The sequence below is a fragment of the Leiobunum rupestre genome, chromosome 3 (assembly GCF_980474605.1).
Source record: "Leiobunum rupestre chromosome 3, qqLeiRupe1.1.hap1, whole genome shotgun sequence".
Classification (NCBI taxonomy): Eukaryota; Metazoa; Arthropoda; class Arachnida; order Opiliones; family Sclerosomatidae; genus Leiobunum; species Leiobunum rupestre.
This window is the reverse complement of record NC_143386.1, coordinates 51154597-51172619: the sequence shown is the minus strand read 5'-3', so window position 1 is coordinate 51172619 and position 18023 is coordinate 51154597. Positions and strand designations below refer to the sequence as shown.

Genomic DNA, 18023 nt, shown 5'->3' with positions numbered 1-18023 from the left:
TGATAAAATATGCCCGAATCAAAGAAAGCTCTCATTAGAAAAGAATTGGAAGACTTTGTAGAAAAAGTAAGGAACAGCATAATCCTAATTATAAGGAAACAATATAAAAAAAACATTTGGTAAGCCATTGGATACCCTTTTATCATAGGAGGTAAGCACCTTTCAACACGTAGAATTTAAGCCTTGGCTTAAAGACTGCTAAATGTTTTTGGACGCCATTATCCAATCATTTATTCTGGTTTGAAGTTTTAGCATTTGAGATGGCGCCACGGTGGCCGAAAAAACAAAATACGTTTTCAAGTGTGTGTCAAAACTGGAAACGTAAACAGAAACGCTACATAATTAAATTTTGCGTTTACGTATGTGTGTTCTAGGCTTTAGGCTTCACCGACCGATTGAAGAGAGCCGCTTCCAACCGGTATTTTCGGGCGTTTCTATTGGCTCCGACGAGGGTGGAGCTTATTTAAAAGTAGACCAAAAATACGAGAGCGGGAGTTTACGAAGTCTGGTTAAAATCTCTCTGGAACGGGTTTTCCTAAGTCTAGTCTGGGTTTCGTTAAACTACTCAAAATATAAATTTAAAGAAAAGTATGAAATTTTTAAATTCTATCGTTGACTCTTTTAGTCATTAGGATTTTGGCCACTCAAGTCATGGTTACGAGCATGTCTTTCGTAACGGAAAATAACCCCTTCTATAGCTTTTATCAAACACATTTTCTTTATCTCACGAGAGATAGGGCGTAAAATGTAATTAAAACCGTAAATATACAGATTTTGAAACTATCAGGGCCCCCACTCAAATCAATTTTTAATAGGAAAAATAGGATTATATTTCTAAAAATATAGGACTTTATAGGACTATATATGCTATTTAATTTACTAACTTTATTCATTTAAAAACTGTTGAAGTAAACAATAAAGATATATTGTTTTCATAACATGCGTTATCTTATCTAATATGTTTAGTTTGTTTTTTAACATGATAAGGCATTACTATAAAACGTCACCGCAGTAATAGTCAGAGAATCATTCAGCTTCTGCATTTTCAATAGTAATGTCACTCAATTATTAACTTAATTATACTGTAAATAATTTTGTACATAATGTTTTTAACTTCTATAATAAATTACTAGTTGTATTACGTAGTCAGTCTATTCACTCTTCAGTGGCTCTGCTCAGTGTGCGTTGACACAAACCTCAACAGGTTATGGGCCCAGCACGCTTCCACTGCGCCCTGAAGATGTGGATCCGATTCTGTCGCCGCTGATTTCTGTCGCTGTTTGTTCCTGGTTTTCCGAGTCAGTTCCTGGTCACGAGAGTTCCAGCACCTACCGTCGAGAATGGATAGTATACTACGCCATGACGTGGAGAAGTTGACTGGTCCTGAGAACTGGAGGAGCTGGAAGAGGCAAATCATCGACGTCCTTACAATACGAGACGTATTCGAGATTGTAACTGGAGAATGGAACGATCCAGCCTCATCCATAGCAGAGACGACTGCAACTGCAGCTGAGATAAAGAAGTACAGGGTCGCATTCAGTAGTGCCCGCTCAGCACTCTGGACGTCATTAACGAAGCAGGTCAAGAATATGATTATGGATTGCGACACGCCGGAAGAGATGTGGAGGAAGCTACTGGAGATATTCGAGTAGAAGTCGTCCAACCGCCCGAGGAAGCTGCTCGCCGTTCTCATGCGAACAACGAAGTCACCAGAGGTAGATATGGCAACATATCTTGCTCAGATGCGTTCACTCTGGTTGGACATTCTCACGACAGCCCGCAAAGATAAAGATGTAGTTTTTCACGAGTTTCTCCTGGTCGCATGAATATTCGAATCACTGCCGCAAGACGAGTACAAGGAGTTTGGTACCTTATGGGACACATTGCCCGAAGAAAAACCGACGGTCGCTGAACTCGAGCGTCTTCTAATTGGTCGAGCAACTAGGGAGAGTAACGCCTTCGAAGAGTCCTCTGGATTTTTGGCCCGTCGAAAAACGAAGAAAGCTTCTGCCGGTAACTCAAGGAGCCTACCAACCAAGAAGGAGCCGAGTTGTTACGACTGTAACAAGGTCGGTCACTTCTCTCGGGATTGTAAAGCGCCTAAGAAGAAGAACTCAGCCACCAATAAAGCTGGAGAGACGTCGAAGTCGGCCAGTAACGCTCTAGGAGAAGGTCTCTTCGCATCCGGCAGTTTCCTTGCAAATACTACACCTTCGACTGCATGGTATTTTGATTCCGGAGCAACCCAACACATCACAAACGATGCTACGAACTTCATCAGTTACCAGAAGTTCAAGAAGCCAGAGAGGCTCCAGGTTGGAAACAAGGCCGAGATGCTAGCAGACGGTGAAGGGGATGTCCAGATTGCCTTCAGAATTGGAAAGCGAACCGTGAGAGGCGTCATACATAATGTTTGGTACATCAGCGAGTTTGCCTGCAATGTCTTCTCTCTGAAAGCATCGATGAGTCGAATGCGAAGCTAAAGTCTGAAGCGACATCATCATCGTGTGGTCTCTATGAGGTCATCAAGAGAGGGCGTAGAAGACTTCGGGTTCCTGGCAAAGTCGAAAAACGTTATCGCTTAGATGTAAAGATCGAGAAGCCTGGAGACTCAATCCTCGTGGCCGCTGATCCAAACAACGACAAGAAAGCCGATCTGCAGACATGGCACGAACGTCTGGGACGTCAGGATCGTCGTCATGTCGCATCAACCTTGAAGAGACTCGGCTACGAAGTCATTGATCACTCCGCTGGCCGTCAATGTGAAGGGTGCATATACGGAAAGATGTCTCGTCATACGTTTGGCACTCGCCTCGATAAAGCAACGAAACCTGGCGAACACATTCATTCGGATCTATGGGGATCGTCGCCGACTCCGTCATTGAGTGGACAGAGATACTACGTACTGTTCAAGGACGAGTACTCAGGCTTTCGCATCTTGTATTTTCTAAAGCGGAAGTCAGAAACCGTCGATCGATTGAAGGACTGCCTGGCAAGGTGCAAAACCTATGAGCATACCGTCAAGGAACTTGTCACTGACAATGGCACCGAGTATGTTAATCACGATTTCCATCAAGTAACACGAGAAGCCGGTCTCAATCATCGAACGTCAATGCCGTATACGCCTGAGCAGAATGGAGTGGCGGAGCGAGACAATCGGACGATAATGGAAGCCGTCATAGCGATGTTGTTGTCGAAGCCAGATCTTCCACCAAAACTTTGGGCTGAAGCCGTCAACACTACGACGTATGTCTTGAATCGCACAGCACCTACCCGAGTTAAAGGGAAATCGCCTTTCGAACTCTGGACTGGCAAGCCACAGCCATCGATAAAGCACCTTCGAGTCTTCGGCACCGAATGCTACGTCCATATTCCAAAAGAGAAGAGACGAAAACTGTCAAGGAAAGCTCGCAAGGGGTTTCTTGTTGGATATGAAGAAGATGGCGATGAGTACCGAGTTTACGTACCTGCAATCGGCAACGTTATTCGGTCTCGAGACGTGAGATTTAATCCTGAAAAGTGTGTCATGGAGACACTTCCTGTTGTCGTTGAAGAGGTCCCTAACCAGGAAGAGTTGGTTGTCAGTGATGTTGAGGAAGATGATGATGCTTCATCTTCAGATTCCAGTACAGACCAGACCTCATACAACGAACGTTCCGATTGCGGAGACCCGATCTCCAGATCCGTCGAAACACCCAACGACGAGACCTCCACATCCATCCGACCAGCACAAGACGTGGCCTCCATACCCGTCTCTAAAGGCAAGACCACAAGAACCGTGGGTCCTGTTCTCCGAGACAGAACGAAGTTGAAACCACTTTCTTGCACGGCCTGTTCTCCTCTTAAAGACAAAGCGTTCCTTGTATGTGACCTGTTACCTACGACCGCCAAGGAGGCTCGCTCATCCGTTGACCATGTGCTATGGGAGAAGGCAATGAATGAAGAACTCACAGCTATGCAGAAACATGAAGTTTATAAGCTGGTCCATCTACCGAAGGGTCAAAAGGTGATCGGAAACAAATGGGTTTTTCGCACGAAAATCGCTGAGGATGGAACTATAGCCAAGCACAAGGCATGTCTCGTAGCAAAAGGGTTCACTCAACGAGAAGGACTAGACTGTCACGAGACGTTTGCTCCAGTAACACGCTTAGACACCCTGCGAATTTTTTTGAGCATCGTTTCCCAGAAGAAACTAAGCATGCAGCAGTTTGACGTTAAGACGGCATTTCTCCACGGTACCTTGACGGAGAAGATTTACCTACGTCAACCTGAGGGATTCGAAGATGGAAGCGTCAAAGTCTGGCTACTGAAGTAGAGCCTCTACGGTCTGAAGCAATCACCTAGATGTTGGAATGAGAAGATTAACAAGTCTCTTCGAGATTTTGGCTTCAGACGCTCGGAAGAAGACCATTGCCTTTATGTCTACTCGACTGATGATACTTACCTGATCCTGGTCTTGTACGTTGACGATGGTCTGGTTGCCGGAGATTCCAATGAAGCGATTGATGGTTTCTTAGAGAAATTTCTTGAGGAATTCGAAATGGTCACTGGTCCGGCAGCAACATATCTTGGACTTAAGATCGATGTCACGAGGGATGGGGCAATCTTCCTTCACCAGAGCGCTTACGTTGAACGAGTCTTGGAACGCCTCAACATGACTGATTGTAAACCAGTAAAGACACCAGCTACGGTTGCTGATTCGAACCCAGATGATCAAAGACCGTTCGAGTCGTCAACCTTATACGCCTCAGCATTCGGAAGTCTCCGATACGCAGCCATGGGTTCCAGACCAGACATAGAGTTCGCCGTAAACCGCGCCTCACAAGCTATGGCAAAACCGACGGTCGCAGACTGGAATTTGGTCAAACGAATATGTCGCTATCTACGAGGAATGACAAATCTTGGGCTGCTGTACAGATCAGATGCCTTGACCATAGTCCCTTACTCCTATGCGAGAAATCTAGACGTTCAACTTCTGGTCTCGTTTGTCTCATGGGATCTACTCCGGTCACTTGGGCCAGCAGGAGACCGCAATCAGTCAGTCTTTCAACGACCGAGTCAGAATTGATGGCAGCTACCGAGGCAGCGAAGGATGTCGTATGGATAAAAGCAGTCATGACCACAATTGGAGTTGCGAACGACGAAGTTCCAGTGAATCGACAACGCCGGTACGATCAAGCTAATCCGTAATCCTGAGTTTCATCGTCGGACGAAATATATTAACATTCGCCAATTCTACGGTCGATGGTGGGATGCTTGTTGTCGTCTACGTACCGAGCGAAGATCAACTAGCCGACATCTTTATGAAGAGTCTCCCACCTGAAACATTCATTCGTCTTCGTCAGACAATGAATCTGCGAGCAGTAACTCAAGCCGAGACGTGACATCCAGATCCGTCGAGGACAGTCAGAAAAAAAAACGATCTCCCGACACCACCAAGAAGTTGAACAAATACATGTTCACCCATATCTTCATTGAGGGAGAGTGTTGAAGTAAACAATGAAGATATATTGTTTTCATAACATGCGTTATCTTAACTAATATGTTTAGTTGGTTTTTTAACAAGATAAGGCATTACTATAAAACGTCACCGCAGTAATAGTCAGAGAATCATTCAGCTTCTGCATTTTCAATAGTAATGTCGCTCACTTATTAACTTAATTATATTGTAAATAATTTTGTACATAATGTTTTTAACTTCAATAATAAATTACTAGTTGGAATTGTATTACGTAGTCAGTTTATTCACTCTTCAGTGGCTCTGCTCAGTGTGCGTTGACACAAAACTCAACAAAAACAAAAGCTATATTTAGACAAATAAATCTTTGGTCATTTTATCACAAAAATATACTAGTAGCTAACCATGTTAACAATAACAAAAGTATAGACTAAAATGACTTGGTATAGGAATTTATCCTATAGCTAAATCTAGAAATTTCACCGCGTGGAGGGATTTGAAATGGGCAAAATATCAAGATTATAGGATTTATAGGACCTTTTGGAGATTTTACTTAAAATATAGGATGTTATAAGACATTTTTGAAAATATAGGATTTTATAGGAATAATAGGACCTCTGAGGGCCCTGAACTATATAAATAATACCGTATAACGTTTTCTTCAGTCGAGGCTTTAGCCTGGAAGCTAAGACCTATAAACTTAGTAAGTGTATTGCTTTTTATTGAAGGTTCCACTAGGATGAACATTTCGTTTTCGTAAATGGTTTCACCGCAAATCGACTCCTATAAATAAATTTGTATTTTTCGGCGGTTAGTTGCGTTTGGTTTTACAATAATTGCCGAGTTTTCGACCAGCGAGCGTTAAAATAATACGGCGCGTAGGTTGGTTGTTCGATAAAAACATATATTGTTGTTTGTTTGTTTAAAATATCAACACGACACCTGATTGTTTTTTTCTATTGGGAGGTGAGTGCATTTCTAGGATCTAAATATTCCATCGTGAAAATAACCTTTTTTGCAAATATTTATTTCTAAATTTCCTTAGCGGTTACATAAGAGCTGTGGGTAAACGTTATTCGTTAATGTATATATTTCGGTTTTCTAAGCTAGTACGGAAGGCGTATTATACACATAGAGCTACCACATCTTCAAAATATTCGGTAGGTGAAGAACTTGAAATTTGAAAAACGATTAAATTTATAAAAGTCCATCAATAATGTTAAACCGAGATTAATTTAGAAATGTTACAAAGCTTTAAACGAATTTCGGACCAATAGGCCATTGCGCATAGACAAAAGACGCGGAACTCGGAACAAATAGGCTTCTGAGCGGTAATCGAAATAAAATAGATGAAAAAAACGGCTAGAATTTCCAACAGTAGACCGGTTTCGCCCAGTTTGGAGCTTATCAGTCCTCTGTAGGATATCGAACCGGTGGCTAACATATCGAATTAAAAGGCTAGATTAACATTTGCTAATTTCAAAACACGTTGCTACGCAACGGTTAACCGAAAGAGGGATGGTGGTGGTAGATAAATATTATATAGTTATAGAAGTTAAATGTAAGGCTTGGCGGTATAATTCGGTTTTTTAGTTGCACGACAGATATCTTTCACAATACTGATGAGCTCCAAACAGGGCGAAACAGTTCTTCTGTTGGAAATTCTGGCTAATTTTCATAATTTTTATTTAGATTAGTACTCGAAGGCCTATATGAAATGAAACTTGTCATATTTTGTGAATTGTTATCGTCTTAAAATAACTCGTTAAGAAAAAGAATACATTAAAAATCATAAAGAAAAATGAAGTACAATCTAAGTTAGAGGTCTCATTTATTTATGTGTCTCGCTGGACCAAAAAATCTACAAGTATACGAAGATTTTCATCTTTAAAGGAAATTGATATTAAGAACGTTATTAAACGGGTAAAAAATGAAGATGCAATTGTTTGATTTTAATAATAGTAACAAAATAAATTACTTTAACGGTCAAATTTTAAAATATGAACAAAATATTCGGCCAAATATAGAGGTGTTTTAAATAATTGGTTATGTTTTTAATTAATTATTTCCATAGACCAGCTAACAATTTTTTAATTAGTTCCGTTTTCCGATTATACTCAGCAACAAAAAGTACAATTGTGAATCTTGATTTCAGGTCTCTAGTTTAAAATCTAGAGTTTATTTATAAAGAATTAAACCCGTTCTAGAAAACAAATACATAGAACCGGTACAACAATTACTTTACGCGCAATAAGGCTACGTTCACACTTCTACACCTTTTATGACGCTGCGTTAAGCAAATTACTTTTACTAGGAAAACGACTTTACCGAATATAATGCTTTAAGTTCTGCATGATTACCCGTTTCCATGGTGACACTTCTCGTAAGAAACTACTTATATCTCAAACAATGAATAATGATAAATGTATAGTTAATGTCCAAACAGCTTTTTAAGAAACCGTGACAGTTTTTTTTAAAATTAAATATTAATAGAAAGAAAATGAATCAGGTGGTATTAATAAAAATTTAATATCTATTAAAATTTACAGGCTAAATTATTTGTAACTATAATATGGAAAGCAAAAACGGATCTTTGAGACTTCAGATTGCTGTTGTTGAAGTAAGTTCATTCTTGCGGTAAACGGTAAAACACAATCACCTTAAGCGCGCTGGGGCGTTAGTAAAATAGATTATTTCTTTTTATAAAAATAAATCATCGTGCAAATAGTTAAAGCAACTGTCGGCTCTCGCAATGCCATTGTTATAAGAGATGGCAATAAATCTATCCGATTCTTAGAAAAAAACGACTGAATTAGAGAGCGTTGTACCACGGCCGTCTCGAGATCTGCTTCGCGCTCATAGCGGCCCAGGCAAAGATTTCCTCTCCTATGTATTTCCGCGAATACCTTCTTTTAACACTAGGAGCGCTGTCTGAGCCCCCCTTAAATGTAAAAAATTAGCGGGATATTTAATAGTTTTCTATGGCGGTAAATTCAACTAGTTAATCCTTTTTGCATTGTTTTTCAAAAACTTCTGGAAAGTTTGGGATATACATCTTATGATTTGATCTTTATCTAATAAGTTTTCATTTAAAACATTTATTTAATTAAAGTAATATGCTTATATTGAGTTTTATTAGTTAATTGCTAAGCCTAACCAAAGTTTCTTTTGTTTTTCACAATTTTCAAACCAGTATTCGCATTTTTTATCAGAATTTTAAATAAATAACCACAATATTATTCATATTATTTAATAAATACCTTTATTATTCTTTAAATTAAGTTCACATTTCTCAAACTTAAGTTTTAAAATATTGCTTATTTTTAATTTGCAAAAATGCCCACCACAAAAATTTGTTGTGTTCCATTCTGTGAATCTAAGAAGAATATCAATGTCTAATTTCATCAGTTTCCGGTTGATGAAAGATTATGCAAATTATGGACTAAGAACATATCTAGAAAAGATTTTGGGTCAATGAAGCTTACGCATCACGCAAGATTTGTTTGTAGTGGGACATTTTAAGGAAAGTGATTACTATCAAGGTCTAAAGATCCGCAAATTAAAGAAAATATTGACAAAGGAAACATATGAATCTATAATATCTATTAGAATAACCTCATGGTCTACAATATCTTGCGTGTCATACCTCCTTAAATCTGGTTTCCAGTTTGTCTTGACAAGAAATTTAACGAGCGATGCTATTGAAATGTTTTTCAGCATTCTCAGGAAAATGGCTGGAGGGAATGACATGCTTGATGCAAGATAAACTATATTCAGTTTGGAATCCTACCTTAAGAGAGGCACTATATCATTAACAAAACCTAAAACATCTAACGTTCCCCAAGACAGCTTCACAGATCTATCAGCCATGATTGATACTAGACTCGATGGATTTTCAACTATTTTTAACGGCAATGAAGTTACGTTACCATCTGAAGTTATGAGTACCCAGATACACAGAGATGCACCTTACGGCTAGCAAGTATCGCATACTTGGCTGGTTATGTAGTACAAATCCTAGAGGAAAAACATTTTTGCGAATTGTGCCTTGAAAATGTATCACAGCCTAATTCTGACTCACCATTAGTTGGATTGATAAAATTGTCCGACAGAGGAAACCTTAGGTATCCGCAGCAAAGCTTTATCATGTTAATGGCTATAGTAACAACATTCATAGAGAGAGCTGTACCCTATCTCCGGGATTCACCTGCCATTTTAAAAAAACATTGAAATGCACTTGTGGCCAAAAATTGCTCTATGCCCTTACATCCAATGTGATTTGAATAATAATCACCGAATGAAATTGCTGATTTAATTTGTTGAAAGGTCGTACTTCCAATTATCACAAATATTACCAAAACTCTGTCCGCAAAATTTGAGAAAGGGAAAGAACTTGTGCATAAGTGTTGAAGATAAAAAGCGTTATCGGCTTTTCTCGTTTAGTTTTTTTAATAGGTTAGAAATGTTTATTGTAAATAAGATATATTTTTAATCACTAATCTTATCTTACTATTTTTTAACCTTAAGTGTATATATATTCGCTTACAGCGTTTATTATTACCGTCACTCCTAATATGTCGTTCATCTTGTAAAGTACTCATTCTTAATAAACGTTTGTTTTTTTAAAATCACTACGTTATGATTTCTCACTAGTTTCATTAGTTAGTTAGTTAGTGTAGTGTAGCTTTACTGATTAACATTGGATTTAAAACTCCAATAGGTTATGGGCCCAGCACGCTCCCACTGCGCCACTACTATGCTGATGATCTAGTCTGCTGTATCCCGGTTTCAGTTACCATCACCGTAATCCGTATCCTGTCAACAGTTCCCGTGAGTAACTATGGATAGTCTTTTTCGTCAAGACGTCGAGAAGCTATCAGGTCCGGAGAATTGGAGGAGTTGGAAAAGACAGATAGTCGACATCCTAACCGTTCGAGACGTATACGAGATTCTTACTGGCGAATGGATTGAACCTACGGAACCGGTACCTGGAGCAACAGCAGCAGAGAAGTCTGAATACACTTCAAACAAGAAGAAGTACCGAGTGGCGTTCAGCACGGTCCGTGGTATCCTCTGGTCAACCTTATCCCAGAAGGTCCAAAACATGATTACCAATTGCGAGACACCAAAGGAAATGTGGGACAAGCTGCTCGAAATCTTCGAGCAGAAGTCTTCAAATCGTCTTCGAAAGCTTCTGGCGCAGCTCATGCGAACTACGAAGTCGCCAGACGTCGACATGGCCACCCACATTGCCCAGATGTGTTCTCTCTGGACAGATATCTTGTCAACGGCAAAGACAGAGAAGAACGTAACATTCGACGACTGCATCCTGATTGCCTGCATCTTCGAGTCCCTACCTCAGGATGAGTATCGAGAATTCGGTATGCTCTGGGACACGCTGCCAACAGAGAAACAGACTGTCGCAGAATTAGAACGTCTGTTAATCGGCCGTGCAACTCGAGAGGGCGACGCGTTTGGAGATTCCTCTGGTCTTATGGTAAAACGCAGTAACGGAAGTTACTCTGGCACCTCAAATGAGAAGAAAACCGTAAGACGTAAGCCAAAATGTACCAATTGCCGAAAGTTTGGTCACATAGCAGAAGACTGCCGAGGACAAAGGAAAACTCCTAGAAGGACGAGCGTTGACGAAAGTAATCGCACCAGCATTGGGGGTCTGATCGCAGCAAACGGTCTCGTTGCTTGCTCATCGTCTGAAGCAGCATGGTACTTTGACTCTGGTGCTACACAGCATATTACGAACGACGCCACAAAGTTCCTAAACTTCCGCAAGTTCGCTACTCCAGCGACTCTTCAGATTGGAAACAAGACGCAGATGACAGCGGATGGTGAAGGAGACATAAGGATTCAGTTCCGGATCGGAAAGAAACTCTATCAAGAGGTCGTCCACAATGTCTGGCACATCCGTGACTTTGCCTGCAATGTTTTCTCGCTAAAAAGCGCAATGAAGAGAAACAAGAATCTGGAGTTCAAGGTCACAGCAAATTCTTGCGGTCTCTATGAAGTTGTCGCAGGCAAAAGGAACCTTTGTGTACCTGGCAAGGTCGAGAGTCTGTATCGTCTGGATATTAAAGTCATGCAGCCATCATGCTCCGCTCACATCGCAGCAGATCCGAGAAATGACCGGAAAGCAGATCTCCAAGTCTGACATGAACGCATGGGTCATCAGGATAAACGGCATGTAGCAGCGACGTTACGGAGACTCGGATACGAAGTTCTAAACCAGACGTCTGACAAGCTCTGTGAAGGGTGCATCTACGGCAAGATGACTAGGCACAGTTTCGGCACTCGTTTGGAGAAGGCTACGAAACCAGGTGAAAGGATCCATTCAGATCTCTGGGGACCATCACCAACACCGTCCATGAAAGGGAAGAAATACTACCTCCTATTCAAAGACGAGTATTCCAGTGTTCGAGCCGTATATTTCCTAACGAAGAAGTCCGAAGTCGTCAACTGTTTCAAAGATTTCCTTGCCTTTTGCCGAACCCGCAATCACATAGTACAAGAGCTGGTCACGGATAATGGGACTGAATATGTCAACGAAGAGTTCCGTCAATGGACGTCTAAAGAAGGGTTACATCACCGCAAGTCCATGCCATACACGCCGGAACAGAACGGGGTCGCTGAACGAGAAAATCGTACGATTATGGAGTCTGTAAGGGCCATGTTGCATTCCAGATCGGACTTACCACCGAAACTCTGGGCTGAAGCGGTGAACACGGCCGTCTATATCCTGAACCGAACAGCACCTACATGCATTGCTGGGAAGACGCCGTTTGAGTTATGGACGGGGAAGACAAACCCATCGATCGAGCATCTGCGTGTCTTTGGCACTGAGTGTTTGTCCACATACCCAAAGAGAAGCGAAGGAAGCTGTCTCGGAAGGCGTATAAAGGTTTCCTGGTTGGCTATGAAGACAATGCAGACGGATATCGAGTTTATGTTCCTGAGCTGGACGACGTACTAAGATCTCGAGATGTCAAATTCAATCCCGAGACGTGCGTTCCTGATTCCTGGATTCCTGTATCTGGGGAGTCCTCCAGCCAGGGCGAGCAATTGACCGACGATTTCGTTTGCGAAAACTGGCCTACCAGAGCCACCAACTCATCAAAAGACGGACCAGCCAGAGCCACTAATGTACCATCGGGCATGCCATCCAGAGCTGCCGACTACTCCAACGACCAGACAACCAAATCCGTCGAAGCGTCGGAAGACGTGGCTACCGGACACAATGAGGCAACAGTCTCTGACGAAATGTCAGACAACCGCCCTGAGAAGAGTGGTCCGGTACTCAGAGATCGCTCAACTCTCAAGAAAGTTCAGTCGTGTCATACCTGTCATCCAACAAATAAAGCCTTCCTGATCTGCGACACATTACCACAGACTGCCAGCGAAGCACGTTCCAGTAACGAGTCCACAGAATGGCAGGAGGCAATGGCAGACGAGCTTACAGCAATGAAGAAACACAACGTCTACGAAATGGTCGATCCTCCACTTGGTCGAAAAATCATTGGAAACCGTTGGATTTTTCGTACGAAGCATGATGAAGATGGTACAGCTATCAAGTACAAAGCTAGACTCGTAGCTAAAGGCTTTACGCAACGAGAGGGTGTCGATTACGACGAGACTTTCGCTCCGGTCGCTCGATTCGAGACTCTACGAATATTCTTCAGCCTAGTCGCCCAGAAAAAACTTCATCTACGGCAATTCGACGTGAAGACGGCTTTTCTGCATGGCAAGCTATCTGAAGAAATATACCTACGTCAACCCGAAGGTTTCAACGATGGCAGCGGACAAGTCTGGAAGTTACGGAAAAGTCTTTATGGTCTCAAGCAATCCCCACGGTGTTGGAATGAACGAGTCGACAAGTCCTTACGTGACCATGGTTTCAAAAACGCTGATGGAGACCGTTGCCTGTACATGCTGTCCACCAACGCCATTTTCTTGGTTCTCGTCCTCTACGTCGATGATGGTCTTATTGCTGGAAATACTACCGAAGCTGTAGACGAGTTCCTTTCCAACTTCAGTGATGAATTTGAAATCATCACAGGAAGAGCGTCAACCTATCTTGGGCTGAAAATTGATACGTTGAAAGACGGGTCTATATTTCTACACCAGAGCGCCTATGTCGAAAAAATCCTGGAGAGGTTTAACATGCAGAACTGCAAACCAGTAAAAACTCCCACCAGCAGTCCAGACACTACCGATCAGAGCAGAGAGTTTTTCGAGTCAACGACCGTATATGCCTCAGCCATCGGAAGTCTCAGATACGCAGCCACAGGAACACGACCTGATATAGAGTACGCTGTCAATCGAGCGTCACAAGCTATGGCCAACCCCACAGTCGTCGACTGGAACTGGGTGAAAAGGATCTTTCGATATCTTAGAGGGACCTCTACACTTGGTCTCCTATTCAAGGCAGGCGATTCTATGACAACAAATCCTTACAGCGACTCTGACTACGCCGGCTGTGAAAAAACGAGACGTTCAACATCTGGAATCGTATGCTTAATTGGTTCAACTCCAGTTACTTGGGCGAGCAGAAAGCAACAATCTGTTGCTTTGTCAACCACGGAGGCTGAACTGGTAGCTGCCACTGAAGCGGCGAAAGATGTCGTCTGGATTGAACGAATCAAGTCTTTCCTGGGTCTCAACGTAGACGATGATGTACCCGTACTCCGAGTCGACAATGCAGGGGCCATTAAACTCATCAGAAATCCTGAGTTTCATCGCCGAACGAAACATATCAGTATTCGTCAGTACTACATTCGTGAACTGGTCGAAGAGGGCGTCATCGACGTTATGTACGTCCCGAGTGAAGAACAGCTGGCCGACATTTTCACTAAGCCACTACCTAAAGAAGTCTTCACCCGCCACCGTCAGAATCTCAGTTTACGGCAGTACGAGAAAGTCGTCAACGAGGGCGAGTGTTGAAGATAAAAAGCGTTATCGGCTTTTCTCGTTTAGTTTTTTTAATAGGTTAGAAATGTTTATTGTAAATAAGATATATTTTTAATCACTAATCTTATCTTACTATTTTTTAACCTTAAGTGTATATATATTCGCTTACAGCGTTTATTATTACCGTCACTCCTAATATGTCGTTCATCTTGTAAAAGTACTCATTCTTAATAAACGTTTGTTTTTTTAAAATCACTACGTTATGATTTCTCACTAGTTTCATTAGTTAGTTAGTGTAGTGTAGCTTTACTGATTAACATTGGATTTAAAACTCCAATAATAAGCCTCTTTCTTGAAAAGTAGTCAAGTTGTAAATTTTAGTTTTCTAAATTTTTAGTTGTGTATCATTCAGTGGGAAATTCAATTTATTATATTTATCAGATTTAAATACCTTCCAAGTTTCCATCACTATTTTCATTCATAGTGATCTTCCAAGTGTCAGTTAGTTAATTAAAATTCATTTATTTCACTACTTTAATTAAAATAAATTTTTAAACATTAATACAAAACAGCTGTAAGGAGAACCACGTGTTTATGTTTACATTTATATACAGAAAACGTCGACGGCGACTTCTGGCTCCAGAATGACCAAATTTTAATAACGTTTTTCAAAACTTTACTTTGCGTTAAAAAATCTCAAGAGGTGTTTAACTTTTTTATTATTAATTAACTTAAATATTACTAAAAAAATATTTTACAAAAAATTACACATTACGCGATAATAATTGAAATTCCAAAGTTCCGCGCAGTTCCTCCCATTCGATAACATGGCTGCGAATTTTCTCAAGGGGGGGCTAGACTAGCGCCAGAAAACGATGTGAGAAGTTTTTGAACTAATTTCCCATACGTGATTTTGGTACGATCGCCTGGGCCGCTATGAGCGCGAAGCAGATCTCGAGACGGCCGTGGTTGTACTATCTCGTAATAGCAAAGGAAACAAAAATTTAAAAAAAATGTCGCCGGAGAACCATATTATAATTATTATAATTTGTTAAATGGTTTAAAAAAAGACTGTTATTTGATGGAGGTTAAAAAGCCTTTTCCTTGTGGAAGCTTTCGGGCCGTGGTCCTTCCACGTTTTGTCGTTATTATGAAACCTTTTACCATTTAAAAAATAACCATAGAATATAATTCTAAAATTTAAAAATATAATTAGTCAACTTAAACTCTTCTTAGTGGAATTTAGCCTAAATTATGTATAATACATAAAATATGTTGCTACAACTTCTTAAATTGAAGTTTCTGACAAATTTACAAAATGAGGAAATCAACGCGATGGATATTTATATTAAGAAAATTTATTTTTAATAAATTTTTAACTTTGAATTTAAAGATTAAAAGTTAATTCCACTAAAAAATTAACTATAATTTCCATAATTTTCATGTTTTTAAATCATGACATTTTAATGAAAGAAAAATATGTCGAATTATTTTTTTCAATAATCTACTATGTGTCTTGTTAATTGACCCGATAAGAATTTCACATATTTCTTTTAGTATTTTCTTTGGTCAATATCTGATTTTTGTGCAATGTAAATTAAGCTCTTGATTATTTTGTTAATTACGCAATTTGTATAAACGTAGTCTAAAGCCGGGTTTTCACGGAAGCTTTTAGCGTGAAAACTTTGGAATGAGCTAGAAATAGTTCAAAATACACGCTAGCGTTACTAGCTTGTCAGTTTTCATCCAAACTTGTATTTTGTGCTACTTGCGTGCGCTAGCAAAACTAGATCGGGACTCGCTTCTAGCGTCGATCAAACCTACTAGATATTTTCATGCCCAAGCGAAAGTTTCGAGCGAGGCTGCTGCCCTTGCGACTAAAATCAGCCAATGGGCAACTGGTTGCCAATTGGACTGTAGTTTACTTCTCCCTCAATACTAATTTTGGTTGACGTAGAACTGATGAAAACGAGGTTTTATGTTTGATCTATACTAATATTTGTTAATCTTATTGACTGTAGTTTACATCTGCCCCAATACTAGTTTTGGGTTACGTAGGGTACTCGACGATTGTATTAATAGTTGTAGATGTGAAGATAAGCACATTGTGAAAAACTAAATGAAAAGAGACTTAAAACGGTTTTAAAATTTACAATTTATTTATTTAAAAATCCAACGTTTCGGAGGAACAAGTAAAGGAATAAATAAATTGTGAATTTTAAAACCGTTTTAAGTCTCTTTTCATTTAATAGTTGTAGACTAGAATATTGATATTCATATTGATTATATACGTAGCAGCTACAAAAGGGCGAGAAATGGCTTGTTTCATTGCTTCTTAGGTTAGGGTTAGGTTAGGTTAGCAATTTCTGGTTCTTTGTAGCGGATTCGTAATTAATTACCTTGTTTCCATTGAAACCAGCCATCATTGGCCCTTTGTAGCTTCTCCGAATGCACTTCCCGGTTTTTCATTGTAATAAAAAATTTATGTTTCTTTTGTAGTTATTCCGTATTTAATTACTCTGTTTCCTATTGAAACAAGCCATTTCTCGCTCTTTTGTAGCTGATCCGTATTTAAATACCCTGTTTTCTATTGAAACAAGCCTCAGTTTAGTCTACAACTATTAATCCAATCGTCGCGTACCCTAAGTCACCCAAAAATAGTATTGGGGCAGATGTAAACTACTTCCGTAAATTGTAACTTGTGGCGCATAAAGAGGTGAGCGTGTTACGCCGGGAGTACTGGCTCACTCCTGTAATCCCAGGCGTCCGGGAGGCAGAGTTTGTGGATGGCCGTGTGAGGACGACCACCAATCCCCTAACGGGTGGTCGGAATACTTCCGCAACGGGTGTCCCCACCCCTGTCCCCACGTATCCCCCCGTTGGCGTGGCCGTTACACATATCTCGCCCTGATTAATCAGTTATTGTGTGTGTGCTGGTGTCTAAGGCCTCGGGTCGACACCGATGTGTGTGTATTTAAAAAAAAAAAAAAGGTGAGCGTGTTACCGAACCAGTTTTGTTTTGTTATTTACCAGTAGTACCAGTAGCCCACAATGAAAACCGTTGCGAAATTGACAAAGAAACCAATAAAAAAATGTAAAACCAGAAAAAAGAAAGCGAAGGGATTTATAAGACGAAACCCAAATATGTGGAATCTTCAATTGAAAGAGCATGGCGACCTTATTTGTTTACATTTTTTCATGTTAAAATGTCGAGGTCACTGTGATCAGAACACGCTACAAATCTTTGGCTATGAAAACGGAAAGTGAGTGGGTGGCGGCTTCAGCGCGAAAATTAAAATTAAAAGACCTAACGCAAAATCAAAGTGTCTCAATCTTGTTGTTTACACGCTATAAGTACCACGAAAAACCGGGTTAAATCTAAATTGTTAAACATGCTGTAATAAAACATTGATAATTATTTCAATCACGTGTTTGATCGTTTCTATTTTTGAGGGCCATATTCACCTCATCTACTAACCAAGTGTGCTTTGTCTCCAAGGAACTCTAGATTTTTCAATGCCTTATTTTCATACATGTTCAGTTTAAACTTTATTTAAAATAGGATCTATTGAATTTCGAGGTCGGACAACTGTTTAAAGGAACGATGAAGTATATGCAAAGGTTCCTTAATATGAGGTAATTTAAA

The 18023-nt window shown here is 40.3% G+C and overlaps 1 protein-coding gene across 1 annotated transcript; it reads left to right on the top strand.

Moving 5' to 3' along the window:
- Nucleotides 1-10298: 10298 nt before the first annotated feature.
- LOC149952522 (uncharacterized) lies at nt 10299-11624 on the top strand. Its single transcript, XM_090169737.1, has one exon. The coding sequence runs from the start codon at nt 10299-10301 to the stop codon at nt 11622-11624; it is 1326 nt and encodes a 441-aa protein (XP_090025863.1).
- Nucleotides 11625-18023: the final 6399 nt, after the last annotated feature.